The sequence below is a fragment of the Phoxinus phoxinus genome (assembly GCF_949152265.1).
Source record: "Phoxinus phoxinus genome assembly, chromosome: 5".
Lineage (NCBI taxonomy): Eukaryota > Metazoa > Chordata > Actinopteri > Cypriniformes > Leuciscidae > Phoxinus > Phoxinus phoxinus.
This window is the reverse complement of record NC_136880.1, coordinates 15154881-15175118: the sequence shown is the minus strand read 5'-3', so window position 1 is coordinate 15175118 and position 20238 is coordinate 15154881. Positions and strand designations below refer to the sequence as shown.

Sequence of the window (20238 nt, the reverse complement as noted above, 5' to 3'; positions counted from 1 at the left end):
TATAGCGATAGATCCACTTATGGATATTCTGTTCATTGTGCAAAATAAATGATCCTGGACGGTCCTGCATATGTCGTAACTATCTGATTAAAGACCAAATGATTTTGTTTTTAATTCACTTATTTAGTCATTCTGAGTTCTGCGATTCTGTCCCTCACCGTGTGTGTATTTCATGGACAAAACCAGCAGACACAACTGCCTTTTGATTCTAACACACATTCCTCTTAATTCACTTTAACTGCTTTATTGAAAACCGATTTGTATTATTTTATGTTGGTTCAGAAAACATTTTTTGTTATTATTTGTAATTTTTTTAACACCCAGAATTTATTTGTATTTGTGCAGTGGCAGTGACACCTGTTACTATTTGTTCTCATAACCAATAAAGGCTTTTCATCAAGGAGGTTGTCTGCATATTATTAACTTGCTTTGAGAGTTTTTTCAGTGAGAAATCTGGCTTCCTGAGGCCTGTATGAAATACTGAAATGAAATGAATGTGGACTCTGTAACTTCATTCAGCAGATGTTGGTTGTTCCAGCACTGAACACTGGAGGACAGTCTTACTCCTCTCTTGCTGCTCTGGTTAATGTTGAAGATGCAGATACTGTGCTGAAAAACACTCCAGTTGTGACTCCAGGTCAGTGGCTTTGTGCCTGAAAAAAAAAAAACGAGACCAGTATTATCGGTTAAGACTACTTAAAACAGAAGTGTCTCTTTTTTTTTTTTTTTACAATAGTGTCACCAATTTTTTTTCTCCCAGATGAGATTCCTGAACACTCCCCTCAATCTGTTTGTAAGACTCTTATATTAATGGTTGAGCCAGTGTTACGGTGTTGGAGTGGTTGGGAGAGCAATCTCACAAACCAGGTTTAAAGGGCAAGAAAGTTTTTACAGGCATTTATTGTCATAGTGACTAATGCTAAAGTGGTCGGGAAAGTTTTGTTCTGGGTATGAGATTGTGAACATACTGTGAGGACAGTGACCGATCTCTGATGTAATAAAGCCCTGCCCACTTAAATCTCCAAATTAAAGTGCACTTTAATGTTAATTAGCACCATTTGAACTATTTACTTTAGTGATATATATTTTTTTATTATTAAATAAGCACATTTATAGTTTATTTACAGTATTGTGCTTGCAGGAATTTTAAGCCGCATTCTAAAATGTTATTTGCAGGTTACATGGATACTGAGAAGAACAAGGTGTTACCAAATACAACTTTGACTTTAGTATTTTTGAAGCATGTGAGAATGTATTGAGGTTTAAATACTTAAAGGATTAGTCAAATTTCCCGATAATTCACTCACCCACACGTCATCTAAGATATTCATGTCTTTCTTTCTTCAGTCGAAAAGAAATTAAGGTTTTTGGGGAAAACATTTCAGGATTTTTCTCCATATAGTGGACTTCAACAGGAACCAATGAGTTGGAGGTCCGGATTGCAGCTTCAAAGAGTGAGACGTGAGTAAATGATCAGGAAATTAATTCTGAAGTGAACTAATCCTTTAATGCATCTCAGGGGCTTTTACACGACAATAAACTTTTATGGGGGCCTGAAAACACAAACTTGAAAACGGGTTTCAAAGTGCAAGTTTTTGTCGTGTATTTACGAGCTCAATCCATAGGTGTGTAGTGTTGACATGGCTAACTACTGTTTAGACATGCATTACACAGCGGTTTTAGTCCTTTTCTGCTGATTGCTTTGACAGTGTCGTCTGTATACGCAAAGGAAAAACTAAACAGTTTTTAGTACATTGTTAATGTGTAACTGTATGTTGTACCCTGATACGCAAGCAATTATGTTCATAATGTATAATAAACGTTTTAACATATGATTTAGATATCTTTAGAATTAATATTTTTAAAGCTTAAACCTATATGAATTCACTTGCACTGAAACTTAAATATGAAATCTTGATCATTAGCAGAGAAGTGAATCCTCAACTCACCTCATGAGGTACGGCCAATCTCCAAATGTCTTTGTGTGTTAAGCTGGACAAATACTATTTTAAGTATTTATTAATTATTGTTTTAAAGCTATAAAATACAGTTTAAATGTCTAGTGTTGTAGAAATAAAGTTAGTGAACATGCAATGTTGTTATATGATGCTGCCGCACCTTTCCTGTGCTTACAGAATTACCAATTCTTCCAATTAAGGGTAATTATCTACAGTGAGCTGTCGGTCTCTCTCACGCACACCCCGTCTCTTCTACCTGAGGGTTTTGGAGCGTCTCTGGACACTCTCCAGGCGCTGGATCCTGGCGCTCAGTCTGCGGATCTCAGTTTCAAGCTCCATCTCGCTCTTGTCTACCTGTTGGCACATGCGGGCGAAGACGGCCACCATCTCCCTGCAAGAAGAGCGCAGATAAGCATATCCTTCACACATCACCCGCACAACCCTCATCCGTCCCGCAGATCATATAAACCGATATTCCAAATGTCTCAGTATGTTTGTATGCAGGTCTGTGAAGTGCGACCAGCTGTCATCGGCCTGTAGATGAAATATTCACTCGAAATCGCTGTGAAAGCCAGGTGATGTCACATTATTTACCTTTTATTAACACACCTTCAGTGTGCAAAGTTGACGTGGACAGATTTGAATTTTATGGGATAGTTCATCCAAAAATGAAAATTAGCCCATGATTTACTCACCCTCAAGTGATCATAGGTGTATATGACATTCTTCTTTCAGACGAATAAAATCAGAGTTATATTAAAAAATGTCCTGTCTCTTCCAAACTTTATAATGGCAGTGAATTGCTGTTTTTGTTCATAAAAGTGGATCCATCCATCATAAAAGTGCATCTATCCATCATAAAAGTGCTCCACACATGCGTTTGTGTAAGAAGAATATCCATATTTAAGTGTGAAGTGCAACTTATGCGACTAATACGGCGTATTGCTGATACGCTACACCATGACGCACTATACGCTACTTCTGAAACATTCCGGTAAGTTGCGCTTTAGGCGTAAGTAGACTGCGTATGGCCGTTTGGCCAGGAGCTAGAATTTTACTTTATAAAGTTTTAAATATGGATATTTTTCTTACACAAACGCATCGCTTCATTTCAGAAGGCCTTTATTAACCCCCCGGAGCTGTGTGGAGCACTTTTATGATGGATAGATGCACTTTTATGATGGATAGATGGACTTTTATGATGGATGGATGGACTTTTATGATGGATGGATGCACTTTTATGGACTTCAAAACAGAAACAGCCATTCACTGCCATTATAAAGCTTGGAAGAGCTGAATCTACTCTTTGAATTCCCAAGGTACAGGAAAAGACATTGTCATTTTTGTCAAGATATTTAAAGGGATAGTTCACCCAAAAATGAAAATTAGCCCATGACTTACTCACCCTGAAATTATCCTAGGTGTATATGACATTCTTCTTTCAGACGAATACAATCGGAGTTACATTAAAGGGATAGTTCACTTTAAAATTAAAATTCTGTCATCATTTACTCACCCTCAAGTTGTTTCAAACCTGTATTAATTTATTTCTTCTGCTAAACACAAAGAAAGATATTTTGAAGAATGTCAGTAACCAAACAGTAGTCTGTACCCATTGACTTCCATAGTAGGAAAAAAAATACTATGGAAGTCAATGGGTACAGACTACTGTTTGGTTACTGACATTCTTCAAAATATCTTTCTTTGTGTTTAGCAGAAGAAATAAATTAATACAGGTTTGAAACAACTTGAGGGTGAGTAAATGATGACAGAATTTTAATTTTAAAGTGAACTATCCCTTTAATGTAACTCCGATTGTATTCGTCTGAAAGAAGAATGTCATATACACCTAGGATAATTTCAGGGTGAGTAAGTCATGGGCTAATTTTCATTTTTGGGTGAACTATCCCTTTAAATATCTTGACAAAAATGACAATGTCTTTTCCTGTACCTTGGGAATTCAAAGAGTAGATTCAGCTCTAGGCTTCTGCTATGCTTTCATACAGTGTTTGTGGCATAATAAATGTGCGGTCACGAGCAAAAGCCAGTCGTTTCAATCCGAGTTCACGCGATCTGGAATTTCGCACGAGACCTTCAGATTTCCCCTCACGTTAGGCTCAAGCTGGCCCACATGAATTTGACAGCTGCTTGGTTTGAAAGTGACTTCTGTGTGAACTGTCCTTCATTCAACGCTGCACTATTCACGATAGACAATGGACCTTTTTTTGCTTGCTTATGAAACTGCACACGCATTGATTTGATTCAGATGATGACTGACTCCTAATCCTATGCGATTGGCAATTTCGAGTGAGGCAAAAAAAAAAAAATCCCTGTGTAGATTTTGAAAAAAAAATTCAAAGTGACTTCGACCACCACTACACCATTGACAAAATATAACACGGACCACTTTGCATTTGATTTGGATGCCTTTTGAGGCTTTTCTATCACTGTAATTTGACAGGAAAGAACCTGACCATCTTTTGTGTTCTAGGCGAGTAAATGATGTGTTCAGCCCGTCACTCACTGTTGCACCTGCTGTCCACAGTCACTGCTGATGATGTGTGAGATGGCCTGCAGTCTTTGAGTGGCGTAATCCACAAACTGCTGCTTCAGGGCCCTTTCTTTCGAGCTGTTGGTCCAGGTGAGCCTTTCATACAGGTAGAGCAAACCGTAGAGACTCACAGAGAGGACAATAACCCTCCATCCCGCAGAACGCCACACCTGTCCAAAAATGCCATCAATTGACCGTTCGCAAAGACCCGCCCCCCTTAGTTACTGTCGCTATGTCCGACAAGCTACGCCGCTCTCACGCCACACCATGTTCTCACGACACACAGTGAAAAATACATCGCGGAGCAGAGAGGAGACTGACAGACAGGACAGACCAGGTTACTTTTCGGTTACTTTTGATATTAAACAGTCTCACCTTTCAAATTTTGTACTTTTTTTTTAAAAGAAATTTAAACAATAAATACCGTTTTGTGGCTCTTTAATGTGTCTGACAGATCGCTGTAGAGCATCAGTTAAAGCTGCTCGTGAACCGATCATCTCTTCCTTCTAGTTCATTTATAGCATCAAATAAACATGAATGAACATCAGAAGGAATGTTGTTTTAACCGCAGAAAGGCGTCAGTTCACTCCGCTTCTCAAGTTCAAATCCTCCCATGTTAATCTACAAACTCTCCTGACGGCTTTGTCGGACAAAATGGCGGATGTCGAAGTATGATTGGTCAGATCACCTGTCAATCACGCTCCCTGCGAAGGGTCAATTGTATTTACTCTAGGCTGTTTTTAGATGTGCTTACTGGTACGAAAAGCTTTAAATCAAATATTTCTTACCACTCCAGCAGTGACCAACATGCCCACTGATGCTCTGGATGTGAGAGAGGCCAGTCCTGTTGCCATGGAGATAGCCAGCTCGTCCTGGGTCTGAGCAGAGGAAGAGGTGACCTGTGCACGAAGCATATCACGTCACTTTAGGCCTGTTCACACTTCATGCGTTTGTCATTAGAGATCTTTAAATCAAGTTACTTTCAAGTTCTGGTTCAGCAGACTCAAAGCTTCTCTGGCTTTAGCGGGCCCTAGGAAACGATTCACCAAGGATGTAAGACCCAGTGAGAAGTGAAAGTCGGTGTCCTCCACAAAATGTTCACAGAGGCTAGCGAGGTTCAGGTCGTAGGTCATGGTGAACCTCCTGTGGGGGAGGTGTAGGTGACCTCGGGCAGCAGGGGGCAGCAGAGGACGCAGGGTGTCTGGTGTGAGAGGCACAGGAGGGCGGTCAATGCTAAAGAATCTTTTGCCAGGGAAAGCTTGTTTACTGGAGACTTTATGTCTGAAGTGAAAACTGTGTACCCATGATGTCTCTCTGAGACGACAGCACACAGCCGTTTATAGTGCTGGAACAGCGCAGGTCCAGATTCTTGGCCATTCTCTCCTCCGCGTAGGCCATGAGCTTCTGGAAAATGCACACAAACATGATTACAGCCTATTAGATACTGAAAAAAAGCTTTTCAATATCTTCTAAATATTCTTAAAACAAGATAAATATGGGTCATTAGCAGAACTGCGTCAGATAAGACGACCTCAGTTTTCAGGCTTTATGGTGTTTTGTTTTTTTGCAATGTGTTTATGGCTCAGAATATAATTTTTATGTCAGGAAGCTTTCAAATTATATAATTTATTAGCGCAAATATTTAGTGAGTTCCGATGAATTAACACAATCTTAAGTGGCATGTATAAAGCATGAACATTTTATTGTGCTTCACAAATATAGCACTAAATATCTAGTTCAGTCATGAAACTCTAGAGGGCGCAGGCTGATTTTAAACCTTTATTTTACAGGCAAGTCATTAAGAACAATGATGGTCCTTAAAGCCGACAACAGGATTTTTAGGTTGCCCGATTTACCCCTCCCGACATTCTGAGGAAAAAATCGGCTCAGATTCTATATTTAGGATTTAAATCGGGATGATTACGACTATGATTGCATCTGTACTTCCACAATAGCCAATGAGAGACGCGTCTACAAGGAGACGGTAGTGACGTAACTTTTGAAATGGCGACCCGTGAAACAATAAGCAGCCGTACGACGACGGAGATGGAGGAACGGCTGGTGGAAATGTGGCGGCAACACGACTTCCTTAATAATGTCTCCTCATATAATGTCTATGGCAAGTTGCCGCGACACGCGTTTTATTTTATTTTAAAATTTTATTTCCTGTGAGATCACGTGAGGTGCTAAATCTGACATGATAATCTTAAAGTCCCCCTGTGTTGAAAATCCAGCTTTTAATGTTGTTTATATGTCTAGGTGGTGTTTTTAATCTGCTTTAAGACAAACCATGTGCAAAATCATAAGTCAACACCATTGCGGAGTATTTTCTACTTAAAGGTGGGGTATGTAATTCTCTTTTTTGGCCATTGTTTCAAAATCACTTAAAATCCTATTCCTAACCCAATTACAGCCACTGAGTTAGAAGCACTGAAATAAAAATTAAGCAATTTAATCATCTGTGGAACGGGTAGGACTCGAAAAACTTCAGCCAATCATTTCCAAGACCACCTAGAATCATTGGACAGTAAGTGCGTCAATCAATCGGTCGTACCATCCCCCCTCCCCCCATTCATGTCCATGTTCTTTGAATGGGTGGAGTCAAAGGAAAGAAAGTAGGACCATTTGAGTTGTGTATTTTCAAAATCTGCCGGCCGTTTTGCAAATCACATAGGCCTACCCCACCTTTAAAACTGCAGTGAACCAAAGACAGTCTCAAAAACGCGGTTCGAAATCGCTGGTGTTTCTGACGTCACAAACTACCTTGTAACCAATCAGGTCAACGTGTGATCGTCAACCAGTGGATCTCTGAGCTGGTGTGAGTGAGTGGAGGCGGGGCTCATTTGCATATTCATAGAACCGCATATACTAAATGAGGCAAGTGTGTAGAGTTACATTCAAGCTATTTTAAAGTATGAAGAACATTTTTTTCAAGGAAAAAACATTTTTTAAATATGTCATTTTTGTCATCAAAGATGAGTTTAACGGCATAAAATTACTGACTACTTTAAGAACATTTTTAAAGAAGACTTTAAGAACATTTTGTGATGCACCATGATTTTCAAATCTTGTAGTGCATGATGCAACCAGATTTCACAATCGGTTGAGATTTAAAAACTCCTGTAGTCTGAGCCCGGCTTTACATACTTAATATTGAAATAGTCTGATTCATTGTTTGCTGTAAGCTAGTCCTGCAGAGCGCTACCAGATACCCTCCACCTCCCCAGCTCCACCTGCCTAGATCTGCTGTAACTAAATTTACACAGGAGTTATTATAATATTTATAAAATAACTTTAGTATGGCTTTAATGCACCATTGTGTCTTTACATGGTTGTGTGACATCTTCAAATTCTATTTAAAGACCTGTAGATTAGTCTCATGATGAAAGAACAATGTGTCTAGTCTTAAGTAACATTTCTCTGTGCGCAGTGACCAGCAGCAGATTAAGACACCAGCTCCTCAATCCTGTTACGCTGATCACACAGACAAGCTGTCACTCAGAGTTCATGAATGGTGAACAGAACATGACAACTAGTGCACTGCTCAAGGTACACGTTTCAGACTTGAAAAGTTAACACTCCATGATTCTTTCTTTTCCATGAATCGGACTTAAAATAAAATAACAACTTTTTAACAGAACTCACTGTTTTGTATAGGGATAAGGCATTTGGGGCAGGGCTAAAATCAGTGCAGAATTCATCCACAAGAACAGACAGGCAACAGATCTCTTCTGCCATGGCACTGGACACCTAGAAGAACAGCAGGAAAAAGTCATTTTGAACAGAAATTACCAATATTTGATATATATATATATATATAATATATAATATTTGATTTTTTAAATGGTATCTCATATGATTTCATCCATGGTAATTAGGCATTTAAAACCATGCTTAACAAAGAGGCTGATGAAGTTGTGAAGTGAATTAAGAAGTTTAAAGATTTTTTTAAAATCTGAACATTATGTAGCGAGGGCTACATCAAGGGATAAAATAATCCGATATATATACAGTATATAGAGCCCATATACACATGTTATACATGCATACAGTGCTGGGTAGATTACTTACAAATTGTAGTCCGTTATGTAAAATTGTAGGTAATGTATTCTGACTACTTTTAGATAACTTTTGACCTGACACATTTATTAAGTTGATTTGAATATGATAATCTTATACCATATTGATATAAAAAATACAAAGAGAAAGAAAATATAGTCCATTCTTTGTTAGACAACGACATAAAGTTTAATAAATATGATATTACGCCAGGGTTTCTTAGACTGGGGTTTGTGAGTTTAATGAAAAGCTATTATGTAATTAAATAAAATGTTTACATTTTTCAAATAAAACACAAATAAAAGCTTTGTGGGTCTCAGTTTTCAGTGATCGGCTCATGACTAGTGGCTGGTCTGTGTGTGCAATTCCACAAACCTTCTGAACGTATAGTAGTAGGCTTTTTTTATTTTTTAGAAAGGAACCGTTAGAAAGGAAGAATTAGAATCAATGAATTATGAATAATTTACTGCCATTGTGAGAATAACATGTAATCATTTAATCAATAGAAAATTTTTATATCTAATTACAAGTACTTAATTTATGGAATCTGATAATACATAATCAGATTTCATTAGGGTTTTTTTTGCGGACACTACAGTCGCCATGATACGTTTTGTAAGGGGTGATGATGCAAGTTACCTTGGCAGCCACTTCGTCTGCGATGGCCTTTATCTTGTCTTTGATGTCCTCGGTCAGGAAGTTAAGCTGATTTCGCACAAACTCTAGCCGGTCCATTTGAGCCTCACGCTCTTCCAGTGAGAACACTCTACAGATTTACAGAACATTATGATGGTTACAACAATAAAGTTTCAATGACTTTTATGAAGAATACCATACTAAAGAACAAATGGTTTCGCCAGAGCCCGTCTACGGAGAGCCTGGCCACTCCCTATTAAGTCCTATTGTAACCGAATTTTGGTTGTAGTTCCACCAGAGTTCCACTGGGGGCGATCGCCCATGTGTGCTAAATGAATGGGAGTCTATGGAGCTAGACGGCTAAATTTGTCACTTTCACCCGATTGCCGTTGAGAAATCTCCCATAAGCCCATAACACGCTAGCATTCTGCTAATGAATGCTGATTGGTCAGTGAAGGACTGATTACGACCAGAGATACCGCTTGATGGCATCGTGGCATCCGAAGCGGGACCAGAATGTCTTCTAGCAAAAACTCTTCTAGCACGTGTGTTTACCTATGTCAGCTGTGTTGTGTAGTCACCTGTGTCCGCTGTGTTGTCGATGCCTCGAGAGAAAAGAAAGTGCAGAGCGCGAAAGCACCAAAGTCACTGAAGGATTGCCGTAAAGCAGTATCTCTGGTCGTACGACGTCATTGACATTTTAAAAGACCTTTTAAAGCAAATAAGTGACTCTAAAAAATCTAACACCCAGCAATGTGTGATTTCTTTGCATCTCCTTTCGAATACAACATTCAAATTACCAGACAAATTATATCCTGAGAAAAGTGGATTTTGAGGGGTATAGAGAGCCTAAGTCCCGCCCCTCCGCTTCCGGGACCTCATGGGACCTTATTTTGGAAAAAATAAGTATGGTAGTCAATGGCGAGAGACAACTTATCTTTTTATTCCGTCCGAACTGTGCCCTGAATTACACATATGATGTTTGTCAATTTAAAAGATAATTATGAAAGTCAAGAAAGTCGCAGTTTGTCATAAAACAGAAGAGTAACGTTTAGTTTTATGTGAAAATCACTCGATGAACTACATCTCTCGCCTCGCACTATACGTCACCGTTGCTCGTATGTGTGCAGTCTGGTACAAAACACTCAGACATCACGGCGTAACGTTACGATTATAATGTTAGACTATTGAACAAATGACAGACGTTAGCTTTATTCATTGAGTGAAAAGGTATGACGTCACATGTGCGCCTTTTGGGTCTGTAGTCTTTGTAATTACGTATTTTCACAGTTTTATACCTCAACAGTTTTACATCAAACTGCGACTTTCTTGACTTTAAAATGTATATTTTAAATTGACAAACATCATATGTGTAATTCAGGGCACAATTCAAACGAGATCAAAATATTTGTTGTCTCTCGCCATTGACTACCATACAATATTTTTCTGAAATAAGGTCCCATGGAGGTCCACCGGAAGGGGAGAGACTTAGGCTCTCTATAGCTCCATAGACCTCCATTCATTCTGCACTCGTCCCGTGAGCGCCCTCATATGCAACCAGAGTGGAACTGTTCAACCAGTTCAGAAGCCGTAAGTTCGCGGAGAGTGGCAGTTCTCCCCATATTAGGCATTAGTTTTCGCTCTGACTGAGAGAATCTCAGGTCTCGGCTCAATAGTGAGACCAATTTTAGACTTTGGGAGCTTGGACAGAGACCCTCCATTACAGAGCAGACAAGGTTTTGGAACTCACTTCTTTTCTGCTGAAGAAATATTGATGGCATCCATGATAGCCTTGACCGACTCAATGATCTGCCAGGCTCTGATTGTGTGCTGCTCAAACTTGGTCTTCACGGCAGACTGGGATATAAATTCCTGTGGAATCCACGAAGCGCGTTCTTGAGCCGTCATTGTGCCACAGTTATCAGGGATCACGTCATGATTAAAACAAGATTCCAACGGTCGGATTTTATCTGAACCCATCAACATGCTTTTCACTCTCGACATCGGTTGCTTGCATGGCTGGATCACAACAGACCCATCTATTAATGCCATCGTAGATTACTGTGAATTTTCATCCCTGGTTCCCAAGAATGTGAGGTACGCTCACCTACTCAAATCCGCTAACTTGGCCTCTACGGTAAACGGCTGCCTGGAATCTATGAGGAACACCAAGTATCTCACACATTTGGGAGCCAGCAGCAGATGGCCTGAATCAACGCAAAAAACAGCTTGCTTAAGGAGACCGTCACCACGTCAAGCTGTCATAAATTCTCATCTAGTCTAAACAGCATACAGACAGGGCTAAGACTCAGTTTCCATCGAGCTCCTCTTAATCTTCATTGTTTTCAGCTTCGTTGTCAGACAACGATTATCCTGGAGCCAGTGACTACAGTTTGAGAGCAGTCTCACCTCAAATGTTCTTTCGAAACTCTGGAACTCCATCAGTCGCTCTTGGAATCCTTCAGCCAAAGCCCCGCCTTTAAATAAAAAGCATATGCCCCATTTTGATCCCTCCCAGCCAACAAATGAAATATGAAATGAAGCATGAAGCATCGTTTTTGCATATTTTTCACACTTCAAGTCACACCAAGTATCACTCTCAAAATCATCGGGCCACTTCAAGATTTAATAGCATCTGCCTCTGAGTGTTTTATGGTTGTTACTCTTGTTTTTAACTTGGCTAAGCCTCGTTTTTCCTGGTCTCCCTCCAGAACCGTGTCAAAAGCAGTAGAGTCTGCACTGTGTGACCCAAAGCGCTGGAGCCTACCAGTCTCTGGCATTCCCTGGGCACGGTGGATCCTGGCACTCAACACCTCCTTGGCCGAGACAAAGAAGATGCGGTCAGGTGCCTTGTGAAGGTCCACTACCTTCAGCTCCTCCACTAAGAAACTGACACAGCGATCCATGTGCTGTTTCCGCACCTAAAAGGTCAGTGAAGTACAAACAAATGAACACGAAACACATCCATTAACTAAACTTTCATTATTCAACTTATAGTTCATAAACATATTCAATGCAATTTTATATCTATTCATCTCTTAAAGGGATAGTACAACAAGTCAATGGGGCCCAATTACTGTTTGGTTACCCATATTCTTCAAAATATATTTTTTGGGTGAACTATCCCTTTAATATACATGAACTTCTCAACTGTTAAGCACTGCGTTATGTTTGTGAATGACATATTAATGAAACTTATGAAGTGTTGTTAATCTCATTTCCTTGAACCTATAAACCTGAAATGGATGACGGAGGAATGATAGATGTTACGAAAATCTCACAAATCTCTGTGCTGGTTTTATATGGTGAATCACTTGAGACTTATAAATATAAGTAATGAGTCATTTGTAATAAAACTTACATCTTCCAGATACTCCGGCTCTAAGACGGATGCGTCCCAGCGATTGTTTAGGATGAAAATGTTGGGCTTTGATATGCGCTCATTCACTTTGTGGAAAAAGTGCTTCTCCTTTCAAAGAAGAGTTGAGAAATATTGAAATAAACAAAAGGGAAAATAATTTAAAACTGCAGGGGAAAAAAATAAATACGACAAGTTTGGTAAATAATAAAAGTAAACCTTATAGGGATGCAGCGATACTACAATTTGGTCAATACTTATCTTTACAATAATATCTGACAATGTTTTGCCACAATAAATGCAAAAAAAAAAATGGATCTTCATTTTAAGATTTGCTAAAAATGACATTCAACAGTTTTACTTAATTATTAGTACTTTGAAACTTAAGTTGACTGCAAAGGTAGTCTAAATGAGCATGAAGCATCTAAATATAGGAAATATTGGAAGTTTGAAGGATTAAATATCCAACCGATACCAATAAATACAAAATAAAAAAAACTCTAATATTGACTGATAACAGATATAACACAGATATTTTGTAAATGGAGGTCTGAAAGTGATAAGTCTCTACTCACAGTGTTCATTATGGTGGACTCAGAGTTGGCCACAAGCACAAAGACATCAGCATCTAAGCAGAACTTGTCAATCCAACTGTCCAGCTCTGATGTGACGTCTGTGCCTGGACTGAGGAATGTGAGGACGTTAACATTACACCAAACTACACATAATGTTCAATTCTTTATTGCTAATCTGAGACTTTTTGTTTCAGCTGTTACCACACATGATACCTCTAGAGTCGCACTTCCAAAACCATTAGTGCTTTTACTTGCCCCCCTTCACAACACATCAAACCTTGTAGAAGTCCATGTATCTGCATGTATATGCAGCGATTCTCCTGGGTTGCGTTTCCCAAAATGATTGTGAGCTAAGTTGATCGTAGAGACCGTTGGTGCCAATGGTTTTATGATCTCTGTAGGCTCATGAAGCTTTGGAGAAACGCAGCCCAGGTATGTTGTTCATGTGCCAAACTACCCTGCAGAAACGTTATTCAGCTCTGACAACCCTGTAGTCGGTGTGGCCATACCTATCCATCAGAACCAGATCATCTCTCAGCACCGCACACTTAGTTTTGGGCCAAAACACTCGGACTAGACAGCCTGAGTCTTGGTTCCGGTCCATATGCAGAGCGTGGGCCAGATGATTGACCGTCTGTAAGGTAAAGTCAAACTTTAAGCTTCAACAACAAGATAGAGGATCACAATATATTCATATAACAACACAAATGGAAAATCCGGTTATTTATCTTTTTAAAATGTTAAAAAGACATAATGAGCTTTCCTGTGGATTTAGTTGAAACGTTGTGTAAAAAATAAAGTTAGTTTCTTGAGAAATTAGATCAAACATGACGGTATCGCTTGCGAAACTCATTTTCAAAACTTGCACTTTGAAACCTACTTCAAAGTTTGCGTTCTCAGGCCACCAAAATGCTGTGGTCATGTAAATGTAAACAATTGTCATGTAAACAATGGAACGTATTACAAGTTTTCTGTTGTGTATGTGGCGCCTAAGTTAATAACGAATGATTTTTACAACGGACATGAATCAATTAAAACCTTACTTAAGCTAGTCAATGACTTTCTATTAGAGCTGCTGTACAGTACAGCCAAAACAATATTTGTTCCATTAATTTCCTAATATCACTGTAAAGCTGCTTTGAAACAATCTATATTGTAAAAAGCACTATATAAATGAAGGTGACTATTGCAGCCTCTCCAAAATTGCCTACGATAGCTTTAATTGTAGGTAATTGTGATTTATATTTTCTCTCAACCATGATGCCAACTTGAGCATCAAAGAAACTGTAGTTTTAGTTTTTTTTTTTAAACTGGTTTGTCCCAGTACATAAGAGTAAATTCATTAAATATAGTGTGAAATAATTCTCAAATGAACACCAGTTTACAAACATAAAGAACCGCGTAATATTTGCGTCATACTTCAATGCTCTTCCTCTCTTCAGAGTCCTCAGTGGTAAGGTAGGCATGCTCCCCGTCTGTGCCCTCCACACTCAGGAAACAGTTTGTGGTGTGGCCGATTCCACTGGGCAGAACCCGTTCCCTTAGCATGGCGTTAATTACCGTACTCTTTCCATTACTCGTCCTGAGAAACGACATATAGCATCCAGTAACAAAAACTGTCTATTTACACTCTGTTTCAAGAGTAGCTCAAACTCAAATTAATGAAGAGTGGAGAGAGCGATGAGAGCGATCCCTGTACACAAATACTCCGTTTTTGGCGTCTTGCTTATTTGTATAAATTAGCGATGCATGCAGTTAATGCATTGCTCATTTCATTCTGGCTGGCCTGTTGTAATCGTTTGCTTTACATACTAGTACGCTGTTGTGTTACCTGCCGAAGAAGGCCACCTTCATGTGTCTGCGGGCCAGCACGTCTTTAATGACCGTTAGTTTCCTGGAGCTGGCCTGGATCTGCAGACACTGTTCTTCCTCAGCTACATGCTCCAGATCCTCACTCTTCCTCGTCTCTAGGCACCACACACACACACACATGCATATCAAATACCATCATACAGTAAAGTGCAAGTTTAAAAAAGAAAAAGTGAAAAAAGTGATCTCAGTGTAAACTTTAAAAACGGGAATCTTTGAAAGCGTAGACGGCGTGCACATGCGTATTACGTGTTTAGTCTATAGATATGCACGTTTGAATCTATATATTGTGCGCAGGCATGTAGTGTTTCTCTACAAATTGACTTCAACAAATGAATTGTCTGGCCTTAAAAATGTATAATACATCATTTTTTTTATCGCTTCCGCGTATCCATGTGAACTGGAATTAATAACTGATGTGTTGTCGAGCAGGTGTGTATCTGACTATTTTGATAAAGATATATAGGCCTGTGTAAGAGTTCATCAGTCTACACTCCATACCCCATGATGACAAAGGAGATTTGCCAGATTGGTGATAGCTTTGCATATTATTTATTGTTTAATCCTGAAATATTACATTGCAAATGTATTCAGGCCCTTAACTCTTTAAAGACCCTTAAAAAAATTGGATGATTAGTAATTTCCTACTACTAAATTCTGAAAAAACAGTGATTCTAATTATTGGACAAAAAACTTCCACACGTAATAACCTAGAGTACTGTCTAACACTTGATGGCTGCTCTGTTAAGTCTTCGTCGTCGGTTAGGAACCTGGGTGTGCTCTTTGATACCAATCTTTCATTTGAAAGTCATGTCAAGTCACCTTTATTTATATAGCGCTTTTTACAATACAGATTGTATCAAAGCAGCTTCACAGTGATAAGTGTGTGAAAGTCACTTGTCTAGTATCTGTAAAACCGCATTTTTCCATCTTAAAAATATATCTAAATTACGCCATATGCTCTCATTGACAAATGCGGAACAATTAGTTCATGCGTTCATGACCTCAAGGCTAGATTATTGTAATGCTCTACTGGGTGGTTGCCCTGCAGGCTTAACAAACAAACTACAGCTAGTTCAAAACGCAGCAGCTCGAGTTCTTACCAGAACCAGGAAGTATGACCATATTAGCCCTGTTCTGTCAACACTGCATTGGATCTCTATTAAACATCTTAGACATTGTTAAATATTGCTGATTACTTACAAGGCACTAAATGGTTTAGCTCCGCAGTACTTGAGCGAGCTCTTAACGCATTATAGTCCTTCACGTCTATTGCGATCTCAAAATTCCGGCCAGTTAATAATACCTAGAATATCAAAATCGACTGCTGGCCGTAGATCCTTTTCCTATTTAGCACCAAAACTCTGGAACAGTCTTCCTAACATTGTCCGGGAAGCAGACACACTCTGTCAGGTCAAAGCTAGATTAAAGACACATCTCTTTGACAATACATTATAGACTTCTATAACTCAATGTTAGGCTGCATAGATTAGGTCAGCCGGAACTGGGAACACTTCCCATAAATCCTGATGTACTCGTTACATCATAAGAAGAATGGCATCTACGCTAATTTTAGTGTCTTTGTTTATCCCGAGGTTTTCCCGCAGCCTGCCGGATCCAGGCCGTATCCAGATCTGACGAAAGACCTTCACCTGGACCTGATGTCAACGCAGTGCTGAAGTGAAGTGTTTAGGCTTGGTTTGTAGGGAATTACAAACCTGCGCACATATATTCAAACGCACATAACTATAGAATTAATTCTTGATGCGCACGTGAGCACCATCAGTGTTTCTCACAGGTTCGCGTTTAAAGTCTGTGTAGAGAGAACGGTGTCGTCTTAGCGGCCTCTAATTTAATAACTAATGATCCTTGCGACGGAAGTAAATCAATCAAAACTAACTTTAGCTGGAAAATAACATTATTCAAGAACCGCTATAAAGCCAAAACAAGTACTAATAGGATAGTTTTGTGTTGCATTCATCTTTCCTCCATTCCCTCAGTCTAAAAGCACCATGCTTCACCATTGGGATGGCGCTTGAACTGCAATTCATCAGATCAGAGAGTCTTGTTTCTCAGTCTGAAAGTCTCAGTCTTTTGTTTACACTTTATTTTGATAGTCCACTTTAGACATTCTAGTAACTAGGTAACTTTGCTATAAGTAACTAACTATAGTAACTATAAGCACATGTCAACTAGCAGTCATTAGAGTGTTAGCAGACTGTCTGCTTAATATTTTATTTTGATAAAAACAAGTCTGTTTTCCCCAACAGACATTCTACTGAATATAACTAACTTTGGAAGTATTTCAACTAATTCTACTAACCCAAACCCCAGCATTTTAACAGTCTACTAAGACTCCAATGAGAATAAGTTGACATGTAGTTTCAAAGTTACTTACAGTCAGTCGACTTTCTGTAAGTGTAACCTGGTTTTTTGCATGTTCCAAGTGGGATTCATGTGTCATGGACATGTAGCGGTTTCTATCGGGCAACTCTCACATAATACCAAGATTAATGGAGAGTTGCAGTGATGTTTGTCCTTCTGAAAGTTTCTCCCACACGATTTCTGGACCGCAACCATAAGGACCACCAGGTTCTTGGTCACCAAGGCCCTTCTCCCCCTGCTCAGATTGGACTGAGGTCCAGCTCTAGTAAAAGCCCTGGTTGTTCCAAACGTCCAATATAAATTGCAGAGGCCAATGGGTTCTCAATTGAATTTGCCACATGTGGACTGAGCTAAATTTCAAGCATCATAGCAAAGGGTCTGAATGCTTATGTTAATTTTCGGGCTTTTTTTTTGCTTTGTTATTATGGGGTGTGTGTCACGGACATGTTTAGTTTCTGTCTTGTTTAAGTCTTAGTTTTTTATTGCCACCGTTTACCTTAGTTTAAGTCATTCATTAGTTGTCATGGTTTATTGTTAGTTACACACCTGTTCCTTGTTTCATTGGTATCATCCTTTGTGTATTTAAAGTCCCCATGAAGTAAGTTTTTTGGGATTTTAGTATAAATATGCTGTTATCTAGGCTAATGTGCTCCAAAACAATGACAAAATTTGCATGTGGAAGATTCACCTAACATTCAATTATTTAGGTGACATCACTCTGCACTTCAGTTTTTCATCAGATTTTCTGTCCAATCAAATGCTCTCTGGAATCTGAAGCTCCGCCCCTTACACTATAAATAGACGCTGAAGCTGCGGCTGAAACCGGTCAATTGTTCACACGTTTACTATTTTCTGTATGGTGAATGGGGCGTAGTGCACTATATCGGGGATAGGGAACGATTCAGACTTTGTGAGTATGCTTTTCATATTTCATATTTCATATCGATAAGTCTTATATTATCATTCATTCTGTGTCACGCATATCTCTTGGACACACGCTAACCCGTGACAGTATGGACTACAGCGTTTTGATGTGAAAAAAATATTTAAAGCATTTTAGCATAAGGATTAGCATAAATATGGTGCTTTAATATATATCACGGTACTTAATAATTTCCATACTAAGAAACCATAGTATTTACATGTTGCAATCATATTATAGAGTCTAAATAGATATTGTCAAAAGTCCAAAAGTGTACAATGGTCTTCACGTAAAATGCTGGGATTTTAAATCTAATCTAATGAAAGTATTTAAGTTAATGTTAAAAATTACGTTTAACGACTTTGGAAAGTTTAAACAATGGAACGTTATCGCATAAAATAAACTCTTTGTCCTCGCTCCCACTAAACCATAAGATGTCCTTTGTAACAATAAACATTTTACTTCAAATGTTATGCTGATCCTAACATTTGTAAAGAAGAAAACGATGTATATTTAAATGATAAAAAGCCAAAACTGAAGCTTTTTCACTAGTGTTCTCAAATGTAAACATGGTAATACCATGGTACCTTTTTGCAAATTAGACTAATTACTAAATATATATATATATATAATTTAAACAATAAAATAAGAAAATATTTATAAATCACAAATGCAATAGTTAATCATTGCATCTTACCCTCTACAAAATCTGCTCCCTCTCGAACAAATTCCAACATCTGTTGAAACATGGCACTGATTGTCCTCTTTGCCACCACAAAGTGCTGCAGTGGAGAAACATCATCCTGATCCATGTTTTAACACTGAAAGTACAGCGAGTATAATTCACAGTTCAGATGACTAAAAACATGGTGACATAATGTCATATAAGCGTAGTGCTAGCCTATATATTGAGGATTTGGTACTCACCCGGTCTGACAACAGAATTACAGCAGTTCAAGTGGTGCCGTTTCTCAAACGGGGTCAAAGAGCATATTCGTTAACAAACAGGGACATGAAACCTTTTCCGAAACAACATCTTTTCCGAGCCTCCTTTAGCCATTGGAGAAGTCTTTCTGTGAACAGGATATTGAGATTGTCTGATGAGATTTGGTAATACTGAGAAAGTCTTTACAGGACTAGTGACCTCAAATCCTCTTATCCAGGACTTAATTATGCAGACAGCTTCCACTCACCTTTCTCTAACTTCAAACTTCTATTTCCAAAATCATTTAGACAGCATTGTCTATATTGTTTTATGAAGTAAGTGTATGGTTTTTTCGATTTTCAGTGCATACTTTAATGATTTCCAGCATTTAATCATTTAAAATTGCCTCTATGCTATACATTACTCAAAACACACTGGGATGAAAAATTCTGTGTGCTGATTATCCTGATCGCTCTGGTGCTCTTCGGTCATTTTGACCGAAGAATTTTACTTTTTTTTTTTTTTTTTTATCGGAATGGTTCGAAACTTGGTAAAGGTTTTGGCACTTGCCTATGTGAAAAAAAAAAAAAAAAAATAGTGCTCCTCGCGGTCAAAAATAAGCGCATTGGAAATGAATGGGAGACAAATTTTGCCCAAATTTTGAACACAACTTGTTTAGATTTGTGGCTTTGATTTTCTCACAGTTTTCGAGTAAAACTTTTTTGAAAATATGTATTTCGTATTAAATAAATTCATAAAAATAAATTAAAAATTCTGTAAACATTTACGTAAAACTCTAAAAGTTAACTTTTAAAAACTTTTTTCACTTCAGCAATAATCTGCCAAGTGTCATCTTTGAAAAGAGATCAAACTTAAACGTGCGCTTGAAAGCATTCAAGATTTACGACAGTTTAAGTTAGTTCAGGTCTATGCTCAAAAAGTGAATAAATGGATTATAAATACAGCGTAAATATAATTTAGTACAATAAAATACCCTAAA

At 38.5% G+C, this 20238-nt stretch overlaps 1 protein-coding gene across 4 annotated transcripts; it reads right to left on the bottom strand.

Moving 5' to 3' along the window:
• Nucleotides 1–232: 232 nt before the first annotated feature.
• mfn1a (mitofusin 1a) lies at nucleotides 233–19415 on the bottom strand. 4 transcript variants are annotated; one of them, XM_079613244.1, is made up of 18 exons: nucleotides 19241–19415; nucleotides 19011–19134; nucleotides 14969–15104; nucleotides 14557–14719; nucleotides 13647–13771; nucleotides 13138–13246; nucleotides 12566–12673; nucleotides 11972–12125; nucleotides 11614–11681; nucleotides 10955–11076; nucleotides 9208–9334; nucleotides 8155–8259; nucleotides 5811–5913; nucleotides 5490–5710; nucleotides 5298–5408; nucleotides 4483–4679; nucleotides 2215–2349; nucleotides 233–653 (listed from the first exon to the last, which is right to left on the bottom strand). In XM_079613244.1, the coding sequence occupies exons 2-18, from the start codon at nucleotides 19123–19125 to the stop codon at nucleotides 584–586; spliced, it is 2169 nt and encodes a 722-aa protein (XP_079469370.1). In that variant the 5' UTR covers nucleotides 19126–19134; nucleotides 19241–19415; the 3' UTR covers nucleotides 233–583. The 4 variants fall into 4 exon arrangements, 3 of the variants coding, with proteins under 3 accessions (XP_079469370.1, XP_079469371.1, XP_079469372.1); XR_013797688.1 differs by having other exon boundaries at nucleotides 383–653; nucleotides 4483–4605; XM_079613245.1 differs by having other exon boundaries at nucleotides 383–653; nucleotides 4483–4605; nucleotides 5494–5710.
• Nucleotides 19416–20238: the final 823 nt, after the last annotated feature.

What these genes read in the sequence shown, in the direction of transcription:
- mfn1a (XM_079613244.1), bottom strand. Translation starts at nt 19,125, where the DNA reads ATGGATCAGGATGATGTTTCTCCACTGCAGCACTTTGTGGTGGCAAAG. An exon ending in AAGAGAGGAAGAGCATTGAA is followed by an intron (nt 13,772 to 14,556) that starts GTATGACGCAAA and finishes TTTACCTTACAG; the next exon opens with ACGGTCAATCATCTGGCCCA. An exon ending in TGTGGACAGCAGGTGCAACA is followed by an intron (nt 2,350 to 4,482) that starts GTGAGTGACGGG and finishes CTCTTCTTGCAG; the next exon opens with GGAGATGGTGGCCGTCTTCG.